Genomic DNA, 23596 nt, shown 5'->3' on the forward strand with positions numbered 1-23596 from the left:
TTCTTTCCCCCAAGTCCTTGTTTTCCACAGCAGATACAATCAATAGGACAGGAACCTTTGCCCACATTCCCCATAACAGCCACATCCTCCCTGCTCCTCACCCACATGGTGCTTAAAACTCCTCCTGAACTTTTGGGTGGCATTGCTGGGGATGACGAAACATCTCTTATCACCCAGCCCAGCAGTGACGTCTTCCTGCTGTCAAGTGAAGCTGTTCCCATAGCTTGTTGAGAGGCTGGGCACTGCATCAGCGTTCACCATTCATAAGCTTATGTACTTACTTTTCTTCTTCCAAACTGTCCACTTGTGCAACGAAGTTACTGGGGATGTAGCCTTTCCTCCCGCTGCTGAGGGATTTTGCCAGCCACCAGTCACCCTCGCTGCAAAGCAAGCGGAAGAAAAACCATGAGTGCTCAGAGCAGGCTTCGTGCCAAGCTAAGGCTGCAGGGACAGCATGGTCTCTGGGATTTTGAGCACTGCAAATAGGCCAGCACTCCTTATATCCATTCCACAGGTCCCTCTCGATTTCTTAGGACCACCAGCAGGTTGAACACTCTTGGCATCTCAGATACTGCTGGAGGTGACAGTCTTTCTTCATGAATGCAGAGGAAGTGTGGAGTGACCACAGACCCAAACCTTTGCTATGCACCCCAAGTGAGAGGAGGGAAATCTGGGTCACCGTAGGTTGTCGCTTGCATAAGGACATCGGAGTTCTTCTCTTCTGCAACGTCCTTCATCTGCCAGACACCTCAATGCTTTGGTCTCCCACCACTGACTCAGCCACTGGCCGTGACCAAAAGCCATCCCCACCCAGCAGGCTCCCCTGCTCCATGGGTCCCAGCCAACGGCATCTGGGTGAGAAATGCACTTCCGGAGGCCACCTCACAGAGATGTCAAGGATGGAGCAGCCCTTCAAGGCCAAATGAGCAGGGGACCCAAGTCCATCTCTGCCCTGTTATGGACTGGGCAGATGGACTGTCTGATGCTCCTTCTCTCATGACTTTGAGAAGAAGGTGAAATGAAACCATGCTCACCTCTGGCTTGATTCTGTCCTTTCCTCTGACTACACCCAACCCACATCCTTTGCAAAAGCACAATCAGCACAAAATAAGAAACAGGAGCTAGGTTATTGTTAGTTATGCTACTTCTGTGCCCACGCACACCGGCAGTGAAGAAGGTCCCAGTAGTATCCAGGCAGGGACACTACCTGACCCCAAAGTATCCATAACTCAAGGAAAGCATGGAAGTGTCACCTTTTCCACCTTGCAGAGAGAAGAGAGTGCCCAGAGTCTCACTCTGGAGCAAATCTAAGACATAGGCTCAGCTCTGGTGAGCTGCAGATTGGTGTCTGACCCAAAGGTCCACCCTTTCCCAGCCTCATGATGGTCATCTTTGAACCTCCCTTGGGCAGCAGGTCACTTACTTGGAGAGGACTTGGAGTTTTTCCCCCTTGGACAGCTGCAGGTCACGGTCACTTGAGGCAGCAAAATCATACAGTGCAACCACAACAAAGTTATCTGAAAGAAGAAGCAGCACCACTGAATCCAGCCTGCTCCCTGCCAGGGCAGTGGTGCACACCTGGGTGTATGGTGGGGCATTTCACCCCCCCCGCACACAGGGGCTGTCACCCCACCTGTCCCCCAAAAGCCAAGCTTTCCGCCCACCCAGCTTTCCTGCCAACCACAACTTCTGCTTGGGGATTAACACCGATTCACCAAAGTGTTTCCTGCATATGTGTTTTTAAAGCATTCCAGACCCCCCCCAGTCCACAAAACCCAGTGTGTCAACAAGAAAAAAGGGTTTGTGTTGAATAAGAAGGGTCATAAATAACCTGTCAGTGTCTGGCCTGAGTTTTACACGGTGGTAAATGAAAACTGCTGTAGCAACATTTCCCAGGGTGGCTCTGGGTTTTGACTAAATAAGATGAAGCTTTCTTGATTGAAAAAGGTATAAAGTCATTTCAGTTTCTGTTATTTGAGCCCTTTGCTAGGATTTAACTCTCCCTGCAGATGCTCTCAACTCAGCCTGTATCTTGCCATCCCTTTTACGTCCTGTTCCTTGCAGATGTGCCGCCACGTTTAAGTCATGCTGCCACTTCTGACCCAGCGCCTCTACAGCGCCTGGCTGCTTTGCTCAGCTGAAAGTCCCAGGGGAGCGGTGAGGGCTCCAGGATCCGCTTCCCCCTCCCTGGTCCTGATGCACTTTAGATGCTCTGCACCGCAAAACTGATGCTTTGTGTCACCCATTTCACTTGCAACCTGCCTGGACCAAGGCTGTGAGTCCCCATCCCCTACCCTAACACATGCTTCTGCTCCAGCCATGTTGGTTGAGCCTAAATTTTGGCACAGTAGAATGAAGTTTCGCTCTCTGGTGCGTGCGAGCCATGCTGCGCGTGGCCAAGCTACTGCCTGGTACGTGTGCGCAAGGCTGCTAACCCAGCCCGGGGCAGGTCTCTGCGGGCTGGAGCTGAATCACTACGTTTGCATGCAGGCTTGCACCTACTGAAGCAGAAATGAGCAGCTATTTTGGGGCAGATCAAACTCTATAAAGAGGATCAGCACACACACAGAAACACAAAAATCAGATCAAAACACAATGGTGAAAAAGAAAAAAGAAAACAAAATAATAAAAGGAAAAAGAAAGAGAAAAGGAAAAAGGAGAAAAAGGGAAAGAAAAAGGAGAAAGAAAAAGGAGAAAGAAAAAGAAAAAGAAAAAGGAGAAAGAAAAAGAGGAAGAAAAGAAGAAAAAGAGGAAGAAAAGAAGAAAAAGAAGAAGAAGAAGAAAAAGAAAAAGAAAAAGAAAAAGAAGAAGAAAAAGAAAAAGAAGAAGAAGAAAAAGAAAAAGAAAAAGAAAAAGAAAAAGAAAAAGAAAAAGAAAAAGAAAAAGAAAAAGAAAAAGAAAAAGAAAAAGAAAAAGAAAAAGAAAAAGAAAAAGAAAAAGAAAAAGAAAAAGAAAAAGAAGAAAAGAAGAAGAAAAAGAAGAAGAAAAAGAAGAAGAAAAAGAAAAAGAAAAAGAAGAAGAAAAAGAAGAAGAAAAAGAAGAAGAAAAAGAAAAAGAAAAAGAAAAAGAAGAAGAAAAAGAAAAAGAAAAAGAAGAAGAAAAAGAAAAGGAAAAAGAAAAAGAAAAAGAAAAAGAAAAAGAAAAAGAAAAAGAAAAAGAAAAAGAAAAAGAAAAAGAAAAAGAAAAAAAGAAAAAGAAAAAGAAAAAAGAAAAAGAAAAAGAAGAAGAAGAAGAAGAAGAAAAAGAAAAAGAAGAAGAAAAGAAGAAAAAGAAGAAGAAAAAGAAGGAGAAAGAAAAAAAAAGTAGACCATTTGCTGCAGAAAGGTTTTAGTTTGTACACAGCCTAATTAATGCACCGAGAGCAATGGATGGTCTATTATTAGCATTTTTCAAAACAGACTGTCAAGCCACAGTCTCTGTGTGACCTTTTCAAATAATGCCACCAGCAAGAGAGCCAGACTGGCCCTTTGTCATCACAAGATAACACGTCTCTGGGGCGACTTGGGTTTTGTGTCTGTGCAAGGCCTGGCTGCTGCTCTGCCGGCAATTTGTTGGAGAGGAGGGAGGAGAAAGGGTCAGCGTGGGAGGAAATGTAGCTTTGTAAACTGAAGCCCTGGGCAGTTCCTTTCAGGCTTACAAGGAGGAACTTGGAGATCCATGAAAGGTTTCAGCAGAGCCCCACTCTCTCCTGCGTACGGGGAAAAGGATGATCGGTCACAAGGGAGAATGCTTTGAAGTCTTAAAATAACCTGCAGGGTTGGGGGCTTCCCCTCGAGGGATCTCAAAGCGTTTGGTGTTAGCAATGCGCCCAAACCCTTGTTGCCTCCTTGAGAAAGTTATTATCACGCGAAGCTACGTGAAAGGTTTTGGCGCGTGCATGCCTACTGCAAGCTGTCCACAACAAACACGCTCATCCACACGCACCGTCCTGCTCCTCTTGGAAGTAAAATCATACAGCGGCCACACTTTTGCTTTGAAAAATAGAAGCAAATGTGTCAACATCTTCAAGCACAGAGTGGCTGTGTGTTCCAGAAAATAAAATGAAAAATGTAGTTTTGATCATGAAGCTACTGGCGTAAACGAAACAAAAAACAAAAAGGAGAGAGGGAGAAAGAAAAATAACAAATATAGGTTCAACAAAAAAAGGACAAGAAGGTTTTATATGCTGAAAAAATATTATGATCACCTCTTACCCCCTGCTCAACATAGATGTTGAGAAACACTGCACACTTAAGTGAGCCAGAAGAAAAGCGCTCTCTGCTCAAGCCAGCAAGACTCGCTGTCTCATGATGAAAGTGACTCTTCCTGTCTCCGAGTCTGTCACCCCACTGAGAAACAGTGTCGATAATACTTTCTTGGCCTATTTGATCAAGTTAGGCCGTGAGTGACTTTACTGCAGAGAAGCCGTCGGGGCTGCTAGGAGTGACTGCTTTGCAGATAATGCTAGCAGCCCAGAGACTTTGATTGCAAGCCAAATACATCTTGGCTCAGAGTTGCTGTCAGGAAAGTTAGATACCAGCTCGGTTTGCATAGGCTGAGCGCCAGTTTGATGGCTTAATAGAAATGACTCAACCAGTTCTTCCCACCGCTGCCCCGTCATGAATGGAAGGTATTTGTAACCATCCCATGGCCATGGAGCCAGGCGGAGACTGTCCCTCAGAGGACCATGAATTGGTTTAGAGCCATGCTCGGGTGGTCGTGGGGTAAACGACAACTCGCACACACGCGGCGGTTGGCTGGGTGCGCTGAACTATGAGTTACTGCTGCTGAAAAGGGCTCCAGCTTTCCGTTTCAGCATGGCATGAGCTAGTTCATCAAGGTAAATGTGCTAGAAAAGCATGCCTTCAAAACACGGAGCTGCTGGTGGCACTCCGGCCTGGTTGCTGCCCTTGCCACGAGGAACGCTGTTAGATGCCATTGGTGGAGATGCAGAAGACTGTGGCCTGGGACTGCTGCATCTCCCAGGTGTGGTTGCATAGGAGGTGTCTCCTGCAACATCCAGCCTTGCACGGAGAGAGGGCTTTCTGCCAAACACCCTTCTGCTTTGTGTTTTGACACACTGAATGTTTTTTGCAGCTAATTTCTGCTTTCCTCGTAAAATCATATCAGGCCCAAGCTCATAACTTTTTCATTAGGAAATCTGAACACTTTGTGCATTTCCCTCTAATCTTCCTTCCCCGTCTTACTTTGGATTGGCAACGCCCATTTTTTATGAGAAGTTATAATTTCTTGTTGAAAAATCAGCCTTTTCCATAGAAGCAACCCGTCCTATTTCTAATTAAGCTCAAAAGCACATTTCTGACAGCATTCCTTTCAAACTCAAATCCGTATTCAGGAAACAACAAAAATAACTAAGGGCTTTGATGTTAATCTTGAGATGCCTCAAAAGACCTCAGTCTCCAGACCATGCTTAGCTCCCACCCCTGAAAATCAGTCTTATTCATACTATGGTTAGCCAAAGCAAGTGAAAAGAGCTGAAAGAAGTTGCAGTTCCTCAATCAGAAGAAACCGCCTCGCAGAGGGACTGATGCTTTGTGCAGTCACAGGTTGTTATAATGTCTGAAAGACATACATCCAAAACAACCAGCTCTTTCCACCACTGGTACTTAAATCCAGCTGTGAGCAGGTGGCAGGGCGAGGGCGGGGATTATTCTACCTGTCTGCTATGTCGTATCTATCCAGCTGTATCAATGGAGCTGTTGTGTTTGCCAACCGCCATCATGGGCCAAGACTTTACTGTGCAGGGAGCTTTAGAGGTAAGTTTTGACCCTAAAGAGATATAGACCCAACCTTAAAGATATCATGAGTGATTAGGGAACCACCTTAAAATGATGAAAGACTCAGTCAATGGAAGACCCCACCCCACGTGAAAAATGGATTGGCGATGCTGCCAACACCTCAGTCAGATTCAGAAGTGTACTCCTTGCCTGCCTTTGTGTTACTTCTGTTAAGCTAAATAATGCCAGGAGGAATTAGGCTTTTGTTAACAATTAAAAAAACAAATAAATTCTGAGGCAACTGTGAGAAAGCTGGAAACTGTGAAAGAAGTTGCACAGCACCAAGATCTGAAAGAAAATTAAAAAATCAAAATGCAAGGAATGCAAAAACAATAATGAAAGAAAACCTGAAAGAAAAAGGTTTTGATTTTACATTGCACTTCTGTAGTCAATAATTTTGCCCGATTGAATCTGAAGTGCTCCCACAGGATATAATTCGGCTCTTTGATTTTTTAATATGATTGAATTGTCTGGATTTTGTGCTTTCTCTAACAATTCACTTGAATTGCCTTCTTTCACGAGAATCTCTCCAATATGTCAAATATCGTGCATGGTCCTATCAGCCCATTTTGCCACATAGGACAGAGTCAAACTTAGCATCATTTCTGCAAACTCAGGCACTGGTAGAGAAAAATAAGAAGTTCCCCAGGCTGTCACCGTGAATATTCCTCCAAAACTGGAACCGAACCTAACAAACCAAAATATTTTTGAGAGCTGAAAATGGCTAACATGGTACTTAATGTATTTTTTATCATCTTTCCACTTCTGCCTTCTGGCATGAAGCAGAAGTAAAAGCTGCCTCCCTGAAGTTAGCTTCTCTTGTGCTTCTCACCAGAGTGAGAAGGTTGATAAAAACCCTGTGAAAAACGGGCAAAATTTACTTGGTTGTGGAGGTGGGAGAGCACGGCCACTTGGAAATGTGCCATAGAAACAATTTTGCAAAAGAAAGGATCATTTCTGGAAAAATGGCACTTCCATAGAAACGCACCCCGATTCACGTGGTTGAAGAGCTACACTTCCCACTAATTTCACCTCCGTAACAAATGAAGAACATTTTGACGTTGCAGGAGTTCCTCTCTCTGCCCCATGGCAGAGACCATTCATCATCATCCATAGCACCTAAGACCTAATTCTGCTGTTCCACCCATCCTATTTATTTGTCACCTCACTTTTTCCTTTCCTCATGCCTTGTCTCCCCTAATCCTACACTTTCGCCCACAAGGGGAACTTTTGTGTGTTGGTGCTTTCTTCCAAGCTTCCTCTATTTTTTGCCCTCTTCTAATTCTCTATGTCTCTCTGTCCTTAATCCGCAGAACTTCTTTGACAGAAATATATACAAGTTGCTGTCAGAGACTGGGCGAGGTGGCAGAGGACTTCCTGCTAAAATGCAGTCATTTACCAAACGGCATCTGCAACCTGCAGATAATCCCAGAGGTGGATAAAGCCAACAAACAGGGGCTCTGCGCACCCTTATTTTATACTCTTTTCTTTCTTCTCATTCTCTTTGTAGTCTCTCTGGGCTCTCTGATGCCTGCTATTTTCTCCGGATTTTTCAGCTGGCTGGATATAGCATCCACAAGTTGTCATGCTGCAGACAGGGCAGCAGACAGAGAAATCTCATGCAGTTGATGTCTCAGATGTCACTTTCCTCAACCGATGAAGAAAGAGTGCTTTTCCCGCTTAATTTCTTTGATGAGCAGGGGAAACTGGCAGCTACAAACAGTTAGTGATGTAAACTGAATCTTCCGAAACATGCTGATAAACTCCCCACCTGTCAATGCTAAAGATGCGGAAACCGCATGCCTGCAGCATGACGGCTTGTTCTCAAGACCTGCTGTTGGGGGACCACCATCTTGCAAAACCCCACGGGAAGGTGAAGAAAACAGCAATTGAGCTGAGAATCTTACCTTGTACAGAGGCTTGGTTTAGATGAGAGACGTTGATAAATTGTCTGTCCTTTGGTAGAAATAGAAAGAAAAAAGAACACATTTATTACTTTGTTGTGTTTGCAGGAAGACCTGCTCTCAGCTTCACAGATGAGTGGGATTCTGATCCAGAGCCCACTGTAGTCAGTCAACAGCCTCTGCATCTGGCTCCGTATGTGTCGTGATGGCTTTAGCACATTTTGCCATGACGTGTTCATAGCTGTCTCGGCAGTCAGCTTGAATAATCCTTGGCTCCCCTCTGAATAAAAGCATAAATCTGCTATCCACGCATTTAGACCCTGCTCTGTCGAACTCTTGCTCATTGACGCCAGATTTCAGATCAATGAGGGATGAGACATGAATGGTCCCATTGAGAAGTGACAATTGCAATATTATCTGAAGCAGAAAACCCAGGATACTCTGCCATAATTGTCCCAAGGCTCGTGGGATATCCTTTGCTCAGGGGTACGTTAAAAAAAATGGAGGCAGTGGTTATATGTGCAAATTAAACAGCAGCAAGGCACTGCAACTCATCTAGGCACCCTTTTAAAACATTGATCTGGTCCCTAGTTTGGTTTGGCCTAAACCCTAAGAGCGGCCAATTGACCATAGACTACTCCTAATCCGCAGCTGGGGTGCAACCACCTTGTTTTGTGGACTAAGAGTTTAGTACTATGGAAATGGCCAGGTGGGTTCTACCCAACTTCAGACGCCAACCCTGTGATCAGTCCAAGGTACAGTACCTAGTGCCTAAAGTGGGTGTTTGAACACTGCCAGGTATTTTTATACACATGCAGAAGTTGTGAATTACAGGCACCGAATTAAAAACATCTAGTGCTTTCTGTCCGCAACACACTTTGACTCCTACTTAGAATTACTGTGGGGTGGGAAAACTGTTCACCCACTGCCCTTTCTAATTTAACTGAAAGAAATACGGACCTTCCCTGACATGTGAGAGCTTGGTGCCTGTGGGAAAAAATATGAGTGTCAGAAGGTGATTGATGATACTCTATTTACACTGATAGTAGTTTCTCTCCAGTGAGCTGGAGAGAAGGAAATTTAGGAAAAGAACATCCTCTTGAACAATCTGACGTTTGCTGTCATGAAAACTGGACTTCATAACCATAGGAGAACCCAGAAATGAAACTAAAGGAGGAAATACAACTCCACCTGTCATCAAAAGCAATGACAGGTAATTCCTTCCCCCTCTCAGAGCTCAAGACCTGAGAGGTTTTTCACATGATAGTTTCACCTACAGTTTCTCTTGTGCTGGCTGCTGGATGCAGCGCTGACAAGTGCAAGAGAAGAGAAAACAACTTCTTGTTCTCTGTACAGCAACAGACAGATACATAAAGTGATTTCCAAAGTTTAAACAAGAAGTTTGTCATTTGAGGTCTCCTAAATCCTGGCCCAGTGTCTTACTGATTAGTGCCCACGCAAGCAGAGGCCATACAAACTCAAAGGAAGCAGCAGATGCTCAGATTTCTGATTCTCAGCCCACCCCAACACAGATTAGTTATGGACCCTCTTTATTGAACCTGCTGCCCTCCCTGATGGTAAAGTTTCCATTGCGGTTTGCAGCTTTGAATCTTAGCCTGAATCTGACCCATCTTTGTGCCGTTTGCAAGTCAGCAACATCAGCCTGGGTTGCAGAGTGCTGAGGGCAGCAGCCCTGTCCAAGAGATACGAGTATCAGCTCAGAGAACTTGTGTCCAAGCGATGCAAGGCATGCAGACCATGGCCTCTCGCGCCTTGTCTTCCTGAGCCCTGCCCTGCTCTCCAGTCCAGCCCATGCAAATAATGGTGGGAGGCTTGACATGACATAGCGCTTCAGAGCATCACCATCCCTAGCCCACTCAGAAAATTCATGGCCATAAGATATCCCCCCCAAAAATGGCATCCTTTTTGACAGAGAAAAAACCCAGAGCAAGGAAAGGTTGATTGAACAGTTCAGCCCATATAAATAATCTCGTTGGGGAAACCCAGGCATAAACGTTTGTTTTCTGCCCTTTAAACAACATTTCCCAATTGGTGACCCAATTTTAGGAAATAGAAGTACTCAAGTTCCTGCTGGCACACACAAGTATTGCCTGCATCACTGCAGACACTAACTGAGTGGTGGAGGACCCCAAAAGGACATAAAACTGCACGCTTACCTTGGGTGGGGCAGGAGGAGGTTTACTCCTGTGTTTTGGGTTGCTTCCAGAAGCGTGTTTGTCATGGGACATCAGCTGATTTTTGCTCCCGAGCAGCCCCATCCTGGAAAGAAGACCAGAAATGTCTTTTTAATGAGACAGCTCTTGGGAAAGGGAGCAGGCGCCGAGCAACAAAACAGTCTTCCCATTCGTGAAGAACAAGTTGGAGAAGATGAGAACACAGGGCAACGGGACAGTGGAGAGAAGAGTATAAAATCATTTCATCTACAGTCCTCCTACTACCTTGGACCTTGTGAAACCCATAGTTTCTGTTCCCACACAACTCTGGTGTTTCACACTTTGCAGACGAGGCTTAGACAGACGTTATAAGTCACCAGAAAAAAAATGAGCACAAATGACTGCTTTGGATATGTCCCCTCTTCAATGCAGAGATCCCCAGCTGGCATTGAGCAGACTTGCTCCAGAGCTGGGTGATGCTGCATGCGTGCATAGCATGAAGAGGGGGTGCTGGAGATCCTGGGAATATCATTGTGCTGAGCTGTTCAGATGTACCAGGGCTTCAAGTGTGTCACCGTCCCCAGACCAAGCCCAAGCCCTACCCATGCTGCTCAGTGCTTTCTGTAGGTCATGTCCCTCCTACGAAGCAAAAGCAGCAGATAGATGTGATAGCTTTCTGCATGGTATCAGTCCCACCCTTCCTTGTTCTTAAGCAGCACAGGCACACACTCAGCTTGCCCATGAAGGCGTGGGTCCTGATGGGACACTTTGGATGACTGCAAGACGTTTAGGGCGTCAGATATAGTGAGTTTGCATCTCTCCCACCTGTAAAGTGTGGGCCTAGGGCTTGACTCAGTTGTCCATCTGCAGTGCCCTAGTACCTTTTGATGTGTGCTGGGGTCTCACAAGGTGTGGGTCTCCCATACATCATGGATTATGTTTCCCAACCCCCATCTGTGTGTCTCAGACATTCTGGACACCTCCAGGAGCACTAGACACAAGGGAATCAAACCCTTTCCATGGACTATCCTCTGGTTCACACCAGGGTTTTCACACTTGTGCTTAAAGGCTGGTTTAACTTGCAGCCAAGAAATGTAATTTCAGCTCTGGTCAATACTTCTAGCATAATACTGGATCTGGGTAGCCAAGATAGCCAAACCACGGCAAACTTGGCCTGCTCAGCCCCCTGGAAAAGTAGAGACCAGTTGAAGCCAGCACTACAGAAGTGCTATTGCCATGTAGGTACCTTATATAAGGTATCTACACCACCCAGCACCAAAGTCTGTCCCGGTCCCTGCTTTGAACCAAAAGCATTGATAGGTGAGGGCTACAGGTCCTGCTCTTGCCGAAATACCTCAAGGTCTTCAATGAACGTGAAGGACCAGGGACTGGATGTCCACGGACCAATGGGATTAGTCAGTTCCCCCATATGTCAGTCTGGCACAGTGTTATGACAGCCAAACTCCAATAGATGGGTTCCAAAAAGATATTCCAGCAAACCAGGCTTGTTGGAAAAAAATCGTCCAGTAAAAGCAACTTTTTTGATTTCTAGCACATAGCTAATATTTCAAAAACTGGGACTCTGAAATGAGGTTTCTAACAGAGCCATCCCAATATTTTACGGTGCTATTTTTCTGAAATATCTTCTCCCTTCTGCCTCATTTATATTTTCACTGATAAAGTGAGCAAAACGGAAGGAATTGATGAAATATTTCAGGATAGCCCAACACACAATGTTCCCCCCAGTCAAAAGTTTTTAACATCCAAACTTCTCTGAGCTTTTCTTTGCCCTGAGTTCACAGATGGCCCATCCATCTGTACCCAGGTCTCAGCAACACTCCGGGCACTGAACACACAGTTGGAGGGGAAGTTTTGCCCACTGAATCAGCCACTGCATTTCCTGCAGCAAGTTAATTTTAATTTGGCAGTCTCCAGGTTGCAGAAGATCTGGTTGTTGTGCAATGGCACATGATTTAAGTGAGCTTTTCCCACTTTCCCACTTGCAAATTGGTGGAAGATAACTTTGTGCCAGGGTTTCTGATTCTGAATGGTGTTATTTGCCAGGATAGTAAGTGAGAGAAGCTGGAGTTCCCTTTTCACCCAGGGAACAGCAAGGTATCATTTTAAGTCAAAGCTGGATGATAGACAAGTTTCAGGTACCACTCATTACCAACCATGAAAGGCACAAGGTCTACCTATGTGTTGTACACCTATCAACGGTCCTTGTTACTACCTCACCGGAGCATCTCGGGGTCTTTGATGTACTCTGCTCCTGAATGGGAGATACAGACGTGGCAATTACCATCCTTTCCACAGAGTTAGGGGACATGAGATACAGCATGAGTCAGCCACATGGTTCGACCCCCAGTTGTGTCACCAGGATGGCCTTATGAGAGGATTGATGGACTGTCTACGGGATGGTGGATGCACCCTTTGGGATTTCAGGCTGCTCTCAGTGATGGCGCTGGTGGGGCAGAGTGGAGAAGGGCATGGGGGAAGGTCAACCTCAGCAAGTCCTGTAGGGGCCCAACTCCCCTGGCAGGGTTTTAGAGGAGTGGGGACCACGCTCTAACCTCTCTATCTCCCGACGGTGCTCCTGTGTCCAGGGGGACATTGCATCCCCCTTTCTGCACCGTGCTGAGACTGGAAGCACCTCTCTGCATGCTTGCACAAGCTGAGCTTTCCCCCCGCGCATCCGTGCAAAGCAGCACAGCAAAGTGAGCAGCGTGTCCCAGCACAGGTGGGAAATGGAGCCGGCAAAAAGCCTCCCACAAAGGCCACTTGCTCCCACCCACACACAAAAGACATTAGCGCAGCTCTAGGTATTCACAGTCCCTATGAAATCCACGCTTTGCGCTCTTCATGTCACCTCTGCAACCTTCGGCAGTCAACACGACCATCCTTCACGCCGGCAGGTGCTATATGAAATCCCAAAATAGTGCTCAGATGTGGGGAGCTGCTGGTGAGCTCCCAGCCTGCAGCTGGTGGAGTGTTCATTTCTTAAAAAGTAATTTTTATTTTTTTTTTAAAAAAAAGGTTTCTGAGTTGAATATACATTGCTCCGCAGTGCTTCTGCTTCTGATTAATGTTTTTTTAAATTAGCTTCACTAAAAAAAAATTTGAGAAAAGTAACTTTAGTAGTTTTCCCAGCCCTTTTTCTGTTTTTACCCCAGTGGAAAAGAGTGCTGGGGAGATAAGGGAGATAACAGTAACTCAGAAAAACATGAAAATTTCCTTTTGTGAATTTACAGTTTTTCACATCTAAAAATGTTTGCTTATATTTAATAACTTTAATAAAGTGGGTAAACTTGTTCCCTCAACTTTACTCAAGTTCAAAAAAAGGCAAATTTATAAAACAAATTCTTTTTAAAGCAACCAGAAATCAAAACACAACAAAAACTTTTAAGGCAAAGCAAAATTTTTCCATATGCTTGAAAAGTTTTAGCAAAAAATAGTCCAGCTTAGCTGCTGATAAGTTTTAAGTAAAAATATTTGACGCAGAAGTCTTCCTGGGAGAGTCAAGCAAGCCTTTGCTGAAGAAGTCAACAGACACCGGGATGGTGAGCCCTGTGTGGCGTCCAGCTCCGAACACGTGTAGGACAGACGTGCAGGCCACACGAACGCTGGATGCTTATATAGGGCCTCAGAAACATGTTGTGTGCCCCGTGTTGCAGGATGACAGAAGGTAATTTTAGTAACCTTCAGAGGGGCAGCTGTGGTGATGTTTTTGCTAGCAAGAGCTGCATGCAGGTACAGATGTTCCCACAGTAATGGGCCAAGGGGATGCCTTCTGAAGATGCCACCACAAGGGTCTGCTCCAGCAGCGCTTCCGCTGGCATTTGGACAACATCTCTGTGGTGGAGAGGAGATGATGTGACTAAATGTCCTATTGCTTGCCCATCTTCAAAGAGAGTTGGAGAACATACCAGGAGCAACCCATCAGGCTGAACTTGGAACGCCAGGGGGACCAGGGTCCCGTAGAGGTAGATACAAGTCTTTATTGACCACAGGGTTCGGAGACCTGCCTTACCCCTACTCTCAACACGTTTTGAGTGCCCAGGATGGTCTAAAGCAACCAAGAAAGTGTCAAATTGGACCTACTGGATGCACTTGCTCCTTGTGTTGCAGCAGATCAGAGGGTCGGCTGCAAGCATTTGCCCATCTCATCTTTACGGTAAGCAGCCCTGCATCATGGGCGCACCATCTACTGCGGTTGGCTGGTTTCCGCTACCAGAGCAAGAGAGCTCAAAAGTTGTTTCAGACACGAATGCAGCAATGTCTTCTGCGACAGGGATGGGGATGACACAGACAAACAGCCTTGGGATTGCATGGGCGGGCATGGGGAAAAAACAAGACAGAATCTAGAAGAAAAGCAGAAGTTTCGGCTCATCATTTGCCTCACCCCCGTGAAACTGTGCCATGGAAAAGTAGGTTATGACCCAAGCAAGCCAATAATGTTTCACTGTGAGGGAGGCTCCAAAAAAACCCCCAAGTCCAGTGAAATCACAAAATGAGCCCCCTTTCCGTTCAGATTCTAGGGTGGGTCCAACGAAGTGTTTTCATAGTTCACCAACATTAGATATTTCACTTCATTTTAAAACTTCAGAATGTCTTTTTTAAGAAATCGCGTTTTAAAAGGAAATGGTATTAAAAGCCCTAAAAATAATACTTTGAAAATGCAGATATAGACAATTATGAAGGGTTTTAAATGCTTAATTTCTCTTTGCAAGTCCTCCCCCTTCCAAATGCATTAAATTCTCTTTTCCTCAATAAAATAGCTCTTCAGTACACTTCCCAACATGGCACTCTTAGATTGCTTTGCAAGACACAAAACCAGAGAATTACCAAAGATCTTGGTGATATCAGCTACTTAAATAGGAATGAAGATTATCTATCAAAGCGTTGTTTTATTGTAACTGTTTTCCACTTTTGCTGGGTTTTGGTAAAGTTCTTTTTATCTTTTTTTTTTTTTTTTTCAATGATTAGTGGGTTTGTTGCTGGGAGGTGGTTAGAAGACAGCTACAAACAAACGTGCTGTGCTATAAACAGCACTGACCATGCAGAAGGTCTTTCTCGGAGGCAGAAGGCAGAGGCTATGGCCACCCTCCTCTAGAACACAGTGGCCAAAGTCTTGCTGAAGACGTCTCCCTGCAAGTGGGAGAGCAGTGAGACCTCCTGTGATGCTACACACAGTGCTGGGTCTCCAGCTAACATCAGGGGGACTTTCATAGCCAAAAGCTGCTGCTGCTCAGTAGGACCAGGCTGTGCCAGCAACACAGAAAGTCCCCATGAAGAGCTGGAGAGCTCAGAGCAAGAAGCATCATGGTCTTTGCTGAGGAGTGAAGCAGATGTCTGGCTTGCATGTTGCATCCTTGCTGGACAACTGGGAATATCCTACTGGCAATGTTCAGATCCCATCCAGTCCTGGTCCTTGTTGGATAAATATACCAAGTTGTATTTGTGCTGCACTGAGGCCTCTTTCAAACACTCTGGCCTGTGTAAAATGTCTTTGAAGGAGCATGAAGCGCAGCCCCCAGGAGCAGCAAGACTCTTCAGCTAATGCTGGTGAGGTGCTAATGTGGGTGCTGCGCTGCTGCAGGTCCCAGTCTCGAGCAGAGCCAGTGTGGCCAAACTGGTCTCAGCAATGTCCATTCCCTGCCAGCCCAGGGCAGCCAGAGGACAAACCCAGGAGCGCTGTGCTCCTGCGACTTACCCCCCAGGGAGGGCTAGGCATTGCAAAAATGAGATTGGAGCCCACTGGTTTATCTGGGGATCTCTTGCTACAGTCAGATCCTAGCCAGCTTGACATTTCCATTGCAACTTAAGTCTGCCCTGAATCTACCATCTTTCTTAAGCCATGCTTTGCAGGTGAACGTGGCCTAAACAAATGAACCAAACAGAAAATCTGGCTGTTTCAGGGCTTTCTGAAGAGCTGGGACACCCCCATGGGAGGAGGCTGTGTGCAAGGCTGGGGGGTGGGAGTGCACAGATTTCCAGGACCCTGAGTTTAAGCAGATGTAAAAAGTTTCTTGACAGGAAAGGAAAAATGAAAAAAAAAAAAAGATAACAAAAGCTTCTTGCTCTCTCCTGAAGTAGAAAACAGCCGCCTGCTGCCAGAGTGGTCATTCACTAATCAAAACATCTGTCTGGAGGAAAAATGGCTGCTTACATTGAGCATTGCGCCCTGCTGGAACCTGGCAGATGCTCAGCTGAGCTGCCAGAGACTGTGGGCCAGGAAGCAGAGCCAAGGCTCAGGGTCCCGGCGGGGGGAAGAGCAGGAGGGCAGACTGCTTATCCCACCTCCCTTAAGCATGCTTTCCTCATGAGCTCACCCCAGGCATGGCCTCAGCCAGGTGGGATGTCTGCTGGGGATGGCTCTGCGGGACCTGAGGTCCTGCAGCACAGGGAGGTGGGATGCACTGGAGCAGGGAAGGGGGAGGTTGGGGCCAGAAGCAGGTGCTTCTCTTTGGGTACGTGCAGCATCTCTGGGGCTCTTCAGGTGTGAGAGGTCTTATGAAACTGCATTGATCAACAGCAATTTCTGTGGTGGCTGGAACTTCAGCCCAAATCTATCTGGTGCCCAAAGCATCTGGGCAGACTTGTGGATGGGCTATGGACAAGTTGGAGCACGGCAGGGAGAAATCCTCTCCAGAGGCCACCCCTAACTGAGGTCTAAGTCCTGTGGAAGTGGGCACAGTCCATACAGCTGCCTTTTCCTAATAAGGGGACAGCATTTATTGGGACTTGCTAGCCATGTCCCAAGAGGAGCAATGAAGCTGGTGGCAGGCATTCGATGCTCCTTGGGTCGGGTCTCAGAGGGAATGATGCTCCCTCCCACCACCCTCAGGTGAGGCAAAGGGCTGTAGGGAAAGATGTACAACTCCAGTTCCCCACCTGAACACCTCCAACCACCTGGAAAGCCATGTGAGAAATGCTGGATGGATGCAGAGCACTTCCCCTACTCATCACAGCTGTGTCCAGCTCCAGCTTTCCCCACACATATACCCTCTCTCTGCCCCCAAGCCCTGGCATTTACTTGTCATCCTCTCCTTTTGCAGTAAACCAAGGGAACAACAACTCTGCAGACCATCCCCTCAGGCTGAATCTTAGCAGTCACTGGGTAGTGCCCCCATCATCTGTCTACCCCGCAGATTTCGGGGAAGAAAAAAAACGCAGGGGCATCATCACGTGAAGGAGGAATAGGAAAGAGGAACAGGATACATAAAAACCTGATGGGCTTCTCCCCACCCTCAGGGGAATGTGGATGGGGGTGCGATATTCCCTACTTGCCTGCTTCCTACGCAGATGCTCCTGGAGGCACGATCCGAGGATGGACGAACAACCGGTCCGACCCATGACAGATGCTCCATGGGGCTGGGGGCCCTTGCAGAATTTCTCTTTAGAGACCTCTGGCTCCCACTGTGTCCACACCATCCATGGGACTGACTGCTTTGAATGTTACACCCTCAGATTGCAGGAGCAGCCTGATTTTGCAAATGCTTTTAATGGACTTTCTTTTTTTAATCAGGTCTTTGTGTCAGAACTGACTCTTTCCTTCCCCCCAAGGATTCCTTGCTCTATTTTGAATATAAAAATTATCATCTGGGAGGGGGTAGGAGCTGCACTTCCCAGACAACCTGGCCAATGAGAATAACAGTGGGGAAGGCGAGAAACCCAAAGAGAATCCAGACACAAAACCCAGCAAAACTCACAGGCTATTAACAACAGTCATTAAAAACAGCTACAATGACTGTGAATGGGTTGTGTTTCCACTATGCAAACCACCAAATTTTAGGAAACAGCTGAACAAACTGGCTTTGCAATGATCTTTCCTTTCTGTGATTTAAAAAAAAAAAGACCTTTTTCAGATGAAATGCCTCTTGTTCCAGTGAGCCCCAACCCTCTATGAACCTACTCAACCGTAGCAGTGTGGTCTAACGAATGAAGACCTGGACAGGGACTTGTGGGTGACTCTGAGAAAGTGACTTTCTCATTCTGCCTCAGCATGTTCGATAGGGAGACTGAAACACCTCTGTCTTAGGAGATAAATGTTGTATAAGGAGCAGGATTTGTTTCTACAGACTCCTAAGGCTTTCTGTAGGGTGCAAAAAGAGCCGGCTTCTCTGGGGTGTTTTCAATGTATTTGTTTAAGCTGTTGCAGAAATCCGCTGTGTAAACCTCTGCGGATAATTGCATGACATCATTTTTGTGTTATACGGGGCAGCAGGGGGGGAACGGACTCTTGGTCTCAGCTGCTTTGAGGCTGGAATGACCTCGTGTAGTTTGCACTTCAGCTGCCCTCACTGAGAAGGACAAACACAAACCAACATCCACCGAGTGTGGTGTACAACCTAAGGGTCGCCCACACGCTGGTCATGTTGTTTACAGGAGGAAAGGCTTTGCAGAGCAGATCTAAGCTGAGGTCAAAGAGAAGGACCTTTACCAGCCATAAGACCCAAGGACAAGATGAGGCTGGCTGAGGACACCATGCTGTGTGAGATGGGAGCAGCTGCTCCAGGATGCACGTGCCCGGTGGCCCAGCTCTGCTCACGGCGCTCTGAAGTGCCGTCCCCAGTAAGCCCCCACTGGATGCATGACATGGAAATCAGCCTTTGCTCTGCAACAGCTCCGTGCTTCTGACAAAGGAAGAAAACCCCGTGGAGGGTTGCAAGGCTGTCTGGGCCAAAGTGCGTGGGCGTCACACCGTGCCCCTTACTCTAGAGGGTCAGCACAGGGTGCTCTGAAGATATCCAGGACAGACACCCACCCCATCTCCCCTCAGCCAGGTGTGCTGCAGTCAGGCCTGCCGTTTGCATACCAAGGACATACAGAAGTGAGAGAGCCCTTGCAGATTTGCCAAACCTCTCCCTTGCCGGCTTGCATTTTGCCTGCTCAATTGTACTCCAGCTAAGGGCAGGGGAGAGAGATGGAGGTGCTTGTGTTGGGGCTGGGGAAGGAGGGAACAGCTTCAGGGTTAGATGGAATGCTTTGAGCTTTATGGCAGGGGTTTGTCCTTTGAAGAGAGTGTATCTGATGTACCTGACCTCTCTTTGCTAAGCGAGCTTCACTTCCTATTCCTATGAAAAGGGAAGTTGCTTTTTTAGAAAGCTGCTTGTCATCCACCGCTGTGTTAGGAAGGAGGAGCTACCACGAGGTGCAGCAAAGGCTTAGAAATAAGCTAGTGGCTGCCAAGTCATCTTGGGAAACAGGGTGATAGTGTGGCAGCTCCAGACAGAAACCTGCTTCTGATTTGAGACACACTCCCGATGCTGACTGTGGGGAAACCCAGCAGCTGCAGCTGGGCTGCTGCAAAGACCCTTCCAGCAACAGCCACGGTTCAAGAAGCTGAGAAGCAAGAAGTAAAACTAAAAAGGATTAAGTATGGTGTAGTCTATCTATTGCATCCCAGGGAGGTTTTTTGGTATCTAGGATATACTGGCTGTGCCCCTGCATGTCACCTGGGGCACATCCCTTCATCCTTGCACCTCCTCTGTTTCCTCCAGGGTGGGCACCTCGTGGCAATGAGATGAGACCTGGAGTCAAGAAGCCCAGACAGAGGGTGGCCTTTGCAATTGCAATTTACTTACTCAAAAATCATGAAGCTACAGCCCAGGGACATCCTTGGAAAGCAACTGGAGGGAGATGACTGAGAAACCATGTGAAAAAGAGTATTAAAAAGAAAGAAAGTCTCTCATATGCAGATCCTGTGTCACTCCAGACAGGCTCCATCTGTCCCCCCTTCCCCGACCTGAAAGCATAGTCTGTAATCTCACCCAGCGGAGTAGGCTCTGTCTGGCAGTAGTTTCCACCCTGTTTTCATACATCAGACCCCAGATGTTCTGCAGCATTTTTGCAGGCCTCTACACAAACGTGCAAACCCAAGGCTGGCTTGTCTCTGCTGCCTCTTAGTTTCCTATAAGGCATACATGAAGACCAGAGGTCCAGCCCATGTCATAAATGCCCATGGGCTCTTAGGCTTGCCCATAAGAAATAGCTCTAGGATCCACCACTCCACAGGATGTGGAGAGGGACCAGAAAACGTGGCAGCCTGCCTCCACACGACCCACAGCCCACCAGGGTGACCCTACAGCCGGACACCTGCATCGGTGGCCCACTGCCTAGCCTCCTTCTGCAGCAGCACCCACTCCCACTGCATTTTATCCAGTTCACACTGAACCAAAAGTGTTCCTGTTAAGGTGTCTGCTGCAGATGTGACTCCAGCTTTGATCTGAAACCACCAGGAGAGATGAAGGCACCTCTCCTCTTCCTGCTGGCCTCCATACTGGCTTCCCTATAGTGCTACTGTGAAAGCTGGGCAGCTCGCCCCTTCCAGATGTTGTTTTCACTGTCTGGCCACGTTTTCCTCTTCCCTGTTAAGAACGAGTAGCCCAATTTACCATCTGAAGTTCCCTGTTTCCATTCCTCTAGCAGATTAAAAGCTTATTTAATGCAATGTACTGTTGCTCCTGGAAGATGCCGATGCATTATAACCAGCCCACCAGCCTCCATTTTGGGCACTTAGACTTTCTGAGCTCTCCGAGGCAGCATCTCGACTAGTGAAACAGGCAGTATTGGCGCTTGTTCTCCCACTCTTCAAAATTAGGTGGCTGCATTCAAGCCCCTTGTAGTATCCATGCCGTGCTAACTCCTGGACTGTGTTTAGAAGAGTCTAGCCTGATTGCTCAGGTTGCGCTGCCTGCCTCTTGGGTCTCCGCTTTCCAGGAGGCAGGCTGTCCCTTTTCCCCTGATTTGCACTCTAAACACGTCACTCTGTTTGGGATGACAGACACAGGTGCCTTGCGTAGCCCCTGGTACCAGACCACCCCGAGTGCAGGGTGGTGATGGGCTCCCTCTTGTTTCACTATCGTTATTTATTGCTGAATCCCATGGGCATCGCAGGGATGTCTCGAGGTAATGGGATGAAAATGCAGCAGCGGCTTTGGGTGATGGTAACTGGGGAATATTCTGCTAGTTGGGACCACAGAAAGGTTTTATCTGGCCCCAGTTAGGAAAAGCCTTTTTTGAGGGATAAAGCGATTTTGTTTTCTTTTTCCTCTTCTCACATATGAATAAAAGAACTAATGAGGAGAATTGCAAACATTTTAAAACAGACACCTTCCTGGTCACCTCATGGAAGTGTGAATCCAGAATCACTGCAACAGCTTGCAGAAAATAGCCACTGGAGAAGCATCTAGCACAGGCATCTGCCCCGAGGCAGGATAAGCTCTCACAAAACCCTGCTGGAGGAGTGTGTGGTCCTTGCTCCCAAGAGCCTGCCCATGCTGGAAATGATGGTGTTGATTCTTCTCTTCTACGCACACCAGTCCTCCCTGCCAGGCTTCCTCTACAGTGCTCACACCATGCCTATTCCTGGCTACTTGCAGCAGCCAAGACACTGCCTCAACGTAATTTCCCTTTTCATGCTAGTAAAGAAAAAAAACCCCACTGTTTTTTAATCCCTCATTCAAAATTAGAAGGTGACCTTGCCTTTCAAAGTTAAAAGAATATTCAAACTTCCCTATGACGCTCAAAGGAGATAGAAACGTGGCAAAACAAGGCCAGACCTTGTCTTTTGCCAGGTCTTTTGCAGAAGTCATTATTTATGGCACAGAAGTGATGGGGCTGATCCACTCTCAGGTTACCTTGTCTTTGACCTGGTCTAATTCTATTGCATCAGAGCCAGAAGAAATCTTATTTCCTCGGGTTTCTTGCCTTGCCAGCGTTCATACTCTCACTAGCGTCAACAGGACAGGTTGATGTCCGTGCAGTACTGCATTTACGCAACCAGGATTTCTTCCCATCTCTTTGTACAGAGTTCCACGTTCATGCTTCCCTTCTGTGCACAGTTGTTATTCATCGGCAGCCCACCCCGTGACTTTTACACAGAATGTTTTTTCCCACTTTTCCACCAAAATTTCCAGGGAAAAAAAAAAATAGAAAGAGCATTCCAGTGGAAATCACCACCCTTGAAAAGGTTCTGTCACAAATGCATATTGGCATCTTTCACTGGAAAAAGAATAATTCCCCATGCAAGTTTGCTATATTAATGTCTCAAGCAGCTGCGGTCTTCCTGTGGTTCTAAAATGGTGGAGGCCAAATACGTAAGAGACAGCGGGGAAAAACTCTTCAGCTAAAAGTCAAGTTAAAGCTTTTATATTATTCGTCCATTTGCTTAGTATGACCTTAGTTCTTCCTCCTTCTATCAAGTATTGCGGGTGATGTTTTGATTTTTCAGTAGATCAAATTTAAGCTCTATTCAAAGCCCACTTTTAAGCATCATCCTCTCATATACATATTTTGAGATGTTCTGCCCCAAATTTTTATGGCTCCAAGCCATTCACCATTAGCTGCTATTCATATAAACATGGATGCCATAATGGCTTGGGTGTTGGGCAGGCAACCGGCTGGGCTGAAAGAAGTCCTGCAGCTCTTACGCTTGCAGCATTTTGTCGATGTTTTTCTTTCTCACCTCAGGGTTTCATGGAGAAGAGAGGTACCTTCTTATGAGGACACCTCATATGTCCTGATGGTCCTTCAACAGTAGCCACCATAACCCTGGGAAGCACAGAGATCTGAGAAATGGGGAGGCTGTGACCTTCTGTGAACAAGGATACACCATAACGTAGTAAATTGGGACCCCGGGGGCCTGGGCACAGGGACGATCGCCTCTTTTGGCTCTTGGCCGTAAGGACCCTTAAGCCGGTGGCACAAAGGATTTTTCAGCCAACCTTCATCCACCAAAAGTGCTGCATATTCAAACATCAGTAAGTCAGAATGGATGTCCCAGACAGCTGAATAATTTTTCACTCTTCTCCCCTCATTAGGTAGCAAAGAGTTCATTTGTAAACCATGTGTTTTCTATTTCTGCTCTGTCTCCTGCATGCCTGACGCACAGGACCCAAGGGGTTCTGCACACTGTTTTCTGAAAAGCAACACATTTCACAGTTTCCAGAGGAGCAGAAATGATCTTTGTGATTTGGTGAAATTTGGAGAATAATACCGTAAATACATAAATAAATAAGGGGGGGGGGGGGGGGGAAATACAGGAGAGAGATTTTGAAAAACACTTTTCACTTCAGAAGTCACACACATTTTGCAGGATGGCAGAAATGTATGACTGGCCCCTAGGTCATTAATCTGGTGGACCTACATTGCATCTGAGAGGCTACCTAACTTGCGCTTCAAAGCTTACAGTGATGGAAACTCCCACTGCTCCCCACCAGTCTATCCCAGCCTTCCGATTCCCATAGCCTTAAAATGAATTCCTAAAGATCAGCACTAATTTCCTTCACTGAAAGACCTGCAACTACTTGTCCTGCCCATGGTGGACAAGAAGCTTTATTCCTTCCTTCTTCGCAGTGGCTCCAGCAAGAGAAGAAACATTCCTTCTTGCAAAAATTCCTCATTGATCACACTTTCCACACCTTTGCTCATCTGTGTCCCTTTCCTTCAGGCATTTATAATTGGGTTTGGAAGTTTGAACAGGCAAGTCCACAATGTTTTCCGAATTAAAACTGACCAACATTAACAAAGGCAAAATTGCTCTGTAAGACCGCAGGAACATTGTTCTCCCACTCAGTTGCAACATTTTCTTGGAAAAAAATTATAATTAGAAACCCATTTTTTATTTCAACACAAGGAGCTGCTGTGTTTTGAGTTTTGCTTTTTGGGGGGATATTTTTGGCTGGCCAGTGAAATGAATTCACATGGATTTAACTCTGATAATGAAAACAGGCTGACC

General features: G+C 46.5%; 1 protein-coding gene across 1 annotated transcript in view; it reads right to left on the reverse strand.

Annotated features, from left to right (window-relative positions):
- Positions 1-17336, reverse strand: part of BLK (BLK proto-oncogene, Src family tyrosine kinase) — a 34956-nt gene extending 17620 nt beyond the window's left edge. Inside the window, exons 1-5 of the mRNA XM_064448653.1 lie at positions 17146-17336; positions 9859-9961; positions 7685-7733; positions 1424-1517; positions 282-380 (exon numbers count right to left, since the gene is read on the reverse strand). Of these exons, the coding sequence (XP_064304723.1) occupies positions 282-380; positions 1424-1517; positions 7685-7733; positions 9859-9961; positions 17146-17225 (425 nt within the window). The 5' untranslated portion in view covers positions 17226-17336. The remainder of the gene's footprint in view (positions 1-281; positions 381-1423; positions 1518-7684; positions 7734-9858; positions 9962-17145) is intronic.
- Between the last annotated feature and the right edge of the window lie 6260 nt (positions 17337-23596).

The sequence above is a fragment of the Phalacrocorax carbo genome, chromosome 3, assembly GCF_963921805.1.
Source record: "Phalacrocorax carbo chromosome 3, bPhaCar2.1, whole genome shotgun sequence".
Taxonomy (NCBI): domain Eukaryota; kingdom Metazoa; phylum Chordata; class Aves; order Suliformes; family Phalacrocoracidae; genus Phalacrocorax; species Phalacrocorax carbo.